Consider the following 7,036-nt stretch of genomic DNA (forward strand, 5'->3'; position numbering starts at 1 on the left):
ATATACTATATATATATATACATAATATGTATATATATACACAAACACACACATAGCAAGTAGCTAAAAGCGTCATTTCAACAGACATGGCCATAAAACATAAGTATTCCATAAACACTACATTATCACCTACAAACTCCTTTCTGTATCATCATGTGTACCTCGTGCATTAAGGATCTCACACGACCCCGAGAGGGTCGTTACGTTGCTCTACGACCAACGCTCGTCGTACGCGAAACCGCTTCCCTCGTTAAGCAACAGTTGCATACGAATCTTGAACCATGATTTCCCATTTCATTCTATCGTGTAACGCGATATTTGTTATATATACAGAAGCTATTCTGTAAGCATTAACTTATGCCATCCCCCCCCCCCCCCCTCTCAAACCAAACTTCGTCCTACCCTATACACCGTGAAATGACCTTTTTACCCTCCTATTTGTATGCCATTCCGTTTTCGGATGAAGCTATTCGCAACGCATATATGTCAACTACACATACGCACCTGTCGCAGTCCGTGAATACGTTAAAAAGAGTCATTATCATCATCACCGTTCCCAACCCATCAACAGTCTCCAAACCGCTTCCTTGATCTTCCTCCTTGGAACCGAGGATCCATCCCCTTCATCGAGTAAAACTCTGTAAACTTCCCATTCCCTACCCCCGATCATGTGCCTACTAATTTCTGCCTGCGATAACATATCGAGAAACAAATTAGACACTTGGTGAAAGTTACCCAAAACTGGATTCATTAATGAATGCATGAAACGTGGGGTCGTGAAGAGGGCAAAAGAGGGGGTACCGTGAAAATGTCGGTACTGAGCATCTTGAGAGCAAGGGTAATATCGTAAAACACGAGGGGCCGGCCCTTCCCACATAATTCCACAGGGTTTGCAACAAGCAGCTCGGTATCAGGACCACGACTCACCAAAGCTACTTTAAGAGGACGAAATAACTCCATACGAATCCGTGAACACATTGCATTTTGTTTGCTAGGGTCTACTATCTTCTTCCCATCAGCTTGTACGATAAATAAATCGATCTCGCAATCTTTTGTCCCTTTTGTCATAAATCGCCCATATGAAATCTGTAGTACGAAGGTTACATGTTTATAAATCCAACCATTCCGAGAATCATCAAGAATTCCAAAAAGGGCGCTCGTAACATGTGACTAATAGTCATATAGAGGGTACGATATATAACCAAATGACAACTTTGACCTTAACGAGTACCTGAATGTTGTAATCCTTCAAAGTTCTCATTATATCATAGAGTAGACCTTTGTGATCACGGCAAACAATTTGGATGAGCGTATGAACTGGACTGAGCGAGTTATCCATCGTCACTGAAACACTGTCGGATTGGAGAGACCCATGTTTGCACCCATCGGGCATCTCCAAGCTGAACGTATCTTCTGAGATTGCAGGAGGAATAAGAAATGGCGGGCCTTGAGAACACGCAGTGATCTCAGGACCGACCATTTCTATATCACAACTCACCATATCATCCCCTACAACCGCTTTTAAATGACCATATGTGTCCTCCTTCCTCTTATTTGTATGCAGAAGTTCCCTGATAACACATCTCGTAAGCGCCATGATTCCAAGAAAACCCTAACTTGCATCATGTTTGTCAACCATAAGCTAGCTTATTTTTTTGAGCTTATTGAAAAGCTCCGTTTGTTTAGCCATAAGCTAACTTGTTGAAACGCTACAATAAGCTCGAGGGCTTTTTTCCAACTTTTTTTTCCAAGTATGCCACTTTTTCTAATTAAGTTTTCAACATTTAACATTATTTTACATTATCAACTACTTTTTACCAAATATAGCTAGTTTATCAGCCAACAACCAGCTTATCAACTAGTTTTAACCAAACATGACTAATTTATCGGCCAAAGTAGAAGAGGTTAAAAGGGTGTTTGAACCTTGTATCAGTGATGAAGAACAAGTCCATCACCATCCCATCCGGGGTGGTCGAAACTTTCACTCTTTGAATGATCAATTCGAGCTCAGACAGAACTTGCGTCACATCTATCCAACACAAACCAAAAGTATACCCAAAAACACATCAAGAAACATGAAATCATATCAGAAAAATATGAATCCCATAACCATGAATCCATGATACCATACCATGTAACAGGGCTTGGCGATCACGACAACAGAACTTCAGGAGGAACACATCAGGAGGCTTAGGGGGCTGCGATTCTGCTGGATAGTATATGAGTGTGTTAGCAGAAGAACAAGAAGGGCAAGCTTCCAATAGCCTCTTCTTCAATAAACCCCATCGTATGCTTGCTTTTCCGACTACCCAAAACACGATATAACACCACTTTCCGTCTGTTGATACATCTATATATCGCATATCACAGAATCAAACACATGAATTTAGCAAATCGGTAATGGGAAATTAAGAATTTGCTCGAAGATTAGAAGCTAAACAGAGGTCTCGATAAAAACTCGATGAATTTTGTTTAGAATTTGAAATCAAATTCGATTAACACATCAAAACCCTTAACATATAAAGAAGAAAACCCTGAATGAAGTAGCAGAAAAATGGCAGAAATTGGTGCATACCGCCACGGACGATGCTCAAACCGAAGAAGAGGATGATGCGGCAAAGATCACAGCCGAGACCAGTCTTATCTGGACAGTTAATCGTAATCACAGTAGCTTCATCTTCCTTCTCGGTTTGCTTAATTATCACGACGTCTTCGTGTAGTATTCCCATATCTTCTTCTTCTTCTTCTTCTGAAATTTGTGAAAATTATGAAAGACAGTGGTAGTGGTTGGCGGTGGCGGAAGAAATGGATGATTTTGTGTTTGAAATTTGGGTCTATATCTAAATGGGTAATGATTGTGATAACTCAACTAAGGTATTTGGTGCGTGTTTGTGTGTGTGAGAGAGAGAATCAAGATTCAAAGTATCGGCGCGAGAAAGAGAAGACAAATCCATAGCCATGGGAGAGTTGAAAATGGAGTCGTTGTCTGAGTTTGACTCCGCAGTACAGGCACCTACCCACCTACCTTCCTTATTTAATGACCATTTTTGTTCACCATTTTTACATAGGGGTGGGTGGGTGGGTTTACACCCCACCATAATACCCCTATTATATCTTTTTTTTTTCTTTTTTTTACTTATAATTATTATTTAATAATACTATTTATTTATTTACTTATAATCATTGTTTAATAATAACCTTTATTTATTTTCAATTTTTTAAATTATTGTTTTTAGTTTATAAATTGATTTTTTAAATTATAAATCATTAATTTTTTATTTTAAATAATTAAAATTTTAAACTATTTTTTTAAATAAAAAAATATTAAACTTTTACATTTTGAATGATAAAGATCCTGATTTTTTTAAAATAAATAAATAAATTATTGAACTTTTACTAATCGGTTAATCTAAGTTTCTCTTGGTTAAAACGATGTAAATAACCAAAAAATTTATTTATTAAAAGTATGTTCACATACTTAATTAATCAAATGACAAATTGCAAGAAAAAGTAACATACTTTAATTTGATTTTTATTTTGGATAAAATACTTTCAAAACTTCAATTTTGCTACCTAATACGTATCATTGGATTCTTGGTGATAACTTAAAATTAAAAAAAAAACATATAACAACTATAATAACAACTTTCGTAAATAGAGAGTAAAGATTACAATCATGAAAATGTTATGTTTGTCGACTTGAATACATGTCTTCCCATACAGATGCTCTATCAATCCTATACCTCCTCCATTGTGGGTGAGTTGACGGTATTGTGTAACCTTCTCGTAGCAATAGATTAATGAAATGACCCCCCCCCAACATGTGCAACAACTATGGGGCCAATTGATTCTGACTCATGTGGACCAGACCAAAGCCGAAAGCACGTAGAACTACCTACCATGGATATGAATACAACCGGTCTCCTATAAAATGAAGTGATGACTAACCCTGTATCTGACATAGACATCCATTTATCCATTGGGGCAAAACCAGTTCTCGAAAAATCCACGGTCTTCCAAATGTAATTAAAGCCTATAGGAGTCAATATATTCATGTAATCTTGCTCATGATACCTTAACTCTTGTCGAATTGCAGGCCACATATTTTCATCGAGACCAAGGCCGACGGCAATTGACTGAAATCCACAGTTTCCATCACCTTTGACATTATTTAAACGTCTGATATAGCGATGAAAAATATTTGGAATATGATCGAGTAAAGAGTTTGTCATAGGTTCTTGGTTTAAGTTTGGGACTTCCATAGTCGGCTCTTCATTTAAATCCACAAACAAACTATGTCTCGCCGACTCCTCATTTAGATTTGGGATCAGATCGCGGTCATAATTTGTTTGATAGTTCGTGTAACAACTATGTCTTTCCGGTTCGACATTCAAATCAACCCCAAAAAATCTCGCTGACTGGCTACGTGTTCGTAAATCTTTACTCTTAGGAGGAGCATGTCTTTGTTGTTGTGCTTTCAAACTCGGTCGTCCACAAGTGTTTCTCTTAACCGTGGGCGCTTTCATGGTAGTTTTACTTGGATTGAATATATCAACCAACTTTCTTAGGAAACTTCTTTTTCCAGCTTCAGACTGCTTGTTGAAATGCTCTTTAAAATGGTTTACTTCAGCGTCGCAACAAATATTGTCACTTTGAAAAGATGTTACCGGTGAAATATTTAGCGTTCTCCAGAATATATCTATTGAATTCAAGGGAATACACTCATCTGCATATACAAATATATTTTCTCTTAAATGTTGAAATATAAAGACTTAAAACTATTAAATCAATCATGAGTAATTGCATATACGAACCTGAATTTACGTACTCTGAAAGTCTGCAAGCACACGGTAACCCACAACTGCTATGTAGTTTTTTTTTTTTTGGAAGGGTGTCTGAGCCAAAGCCCGACTAATCCCCGACAATTTTGGAGGCAAAGCATGGCCCCACTTAAATGTCGCCAATACTCCCCTCCCAGGGCTCAAACTCGGGTTCATGACTATGTCATGCCCAAGCCGTTACCACTAGGCTGGAAGATCTTTGACAACTGCTATGTAGTTGACAACCACAAGTATAGGAATCTAGTTGAAAACCATTCGACCGACTAATCTCTTTCACCATCAAATCAAGAGCTTCATTTGAGACGAAACCCCGTAGTAAACTGAAGCATGGTATATTGTGTTTGTGATAATGAAACCACAGTCACACATAAGAACCAATTTATTCGTGAGACCATTTTTGCATTGCGTTGATCTTTTTGTAACAATGACATAACCAAGAGAGTATGCCATATTTTTCACCCAATTCATCACATCTTCACGAGACATAAAAACCTACAATTAAATTTATTTTTTGTAATGGTGAGGTGACAAGTATTAATTTCACTAAAATAATATAAATATTTATTATTTATGATTTATTGTACCTGATCGGTATAAAATGATGATGTCCATGTCGAAAATTGAGCATCTTCCGTTCCATAGTGAGCGTCATCAACACATAGATTGGAGTTGTCTAAAACCTACAATTAAATTTATTTTTGTTGATGGTGAGGTGATATATATTTTTGTTGATGGTGAGGTGATAAATATTAATGACAATTTAAAATTTATTATACCTGTTCTGTATATAATGAAGATGATCATGTGAAAAATTGAGCTTCTTCCATTTCATAAAATTTGTGAACGTCATCAACACCTTGATTTGAGTTATCTTCGAAAAAAATGATATTTCCTGCAATAATAAAAAAATGAGTTATCTTCGAAAGTTTAAGTCTTTTGCAGGACGTAGTAATAAAATGAAATTCATCGTTATTTATAGGGTAATTTTTAGTAATTAAGAATTAGTTAGGAGTTAATTTTTATTAATTAGGAGTTAATTTTTATTAATTAGGAGATAGTTAGGAGTTAACTTTCATTAATTAGTATTAGTTATTGAGAGAGGATTTTAAGAGGATGGTTATTACAATTACGAGGTAATTTTATAGGAAAATTTAAAAAATAAATAAATGATGGGGTAAGTGGGGTGCAAACCATAGATACTTGGAGAATATATCATCATATGATATAATATATATATATATATATATGTGTGTGTGTGTGTGTGTGAAAGTTATTATATAATCTTTTACATTTGTACAACCAATACAACCAAATCTTAACCGTCCATTTAATTTGATTAATATATAATTTCATAGAAGTTTTGATTATTCTTTAATATAATTTCATAGAAGTTTTGATTAATCATATATTCATCAAATCAAATGGACGATCGAGATTAGATTGTATTGGTTGTACAAATATAAAAAGTTGTATAATAACTCACATCTCTCTCTCTCTCTCTCTATATATATATATATAATTGATTATTTCATGTGTTATTTTTTATTTTAAAATATTTATTGTTATATTATTACTGGTGTAATTTATTAGTTTTGGTAGTTTTCTTGATTTATTCCATTAAATATTTTATACATTTAATATTAGTTAATAATTCTTATTTTAATTAAATATTATTATTTTTCTTCAAATTTAGATAATTCTCTAAAAACTTCAGTTTATTTTCTCAAAATATTTATTTTTAACGAACCAATATATAAATGGAAAGAAGAGAGAGAAATATATAATTGAATATTTTAGTGTTATAATTAATATCTTAAATCTTCAGAATAAAAAAGTTGTTGGTATTAAATGTAAATTTTTTTTTTGATTTGAAAATTTTGTTTCATTTTAAAGGAATTGGAGATATAGTTAATTAAATTAATTAATTAAAAAAAAACCAGTTATAAGATATTAATGTTAAAGCAAAATTCAAGAAAGAAAGTGAGGAATTCAAGATTTCTGGGAAAAGATACTTCATTTACCATAGCACCCGATTAAATATATTCAAAATCAAAATTATAGGAAATTAAAAATAAATAAATGAGGTATACTTTTTACAGTTTTATAGAAAAATTAAAAAAGTAAATATATGTTCATCTTCAAAGTCAAAACCTAAGAAAATAAAAAAAAGTAAATGATATGTACTTTCTCTAATC

The 7,036-nt window shown here is 34.0% G+C and overlaps 1 protein-coding gene across 1 annotated transcript; it reads right to left on the reverse strand.

Moving 5' to 3' along the window:
* Positions 1-60: 60 nt before the first annotated feature.
* Positions 61-2,880, reverse strand: LOC112521644 (ACT domain-containing protein ACR10). Its single transcript, XM_025130618.1, has 6 exons — positions 2,576-2,880; positions 2,132-2,350; positions 1,924-2,029; positions 1,232-1,571; positions 802-1,086; positions 61-688 (listed from the first exon to the last, which is right to left on the reverse strand). The coding sequence occupies exons 1-6, from the start codon at positions 2,727-2,729 to the stop codon at positions 548-550; spliced, it is 1,245 nt and encodes a 414-aa protein (XP_024986386.1). The 5' UTR covers positions 2,730-2,880; the 3' UTR covers positions 61-547.
* Positions 2,881-7,036: the final 4,156 nt, after the last annotated feature.

This window comes from Cynara cardunculus (genome assembly GCF_001531365.2).
Source record: "Cynara cardunculus var. scolymus isolate 2C chromosome LG 11, CcrdV1, whole genome shotgun sequence".
Classification (NCBI taxonomy): domain Eukaryota; kingdom Viridiplantae; phylum Streptophyta; class Magnoliopsida; order Asterales; family Asteraceae; genus Cynara; species Cynara cardunculus.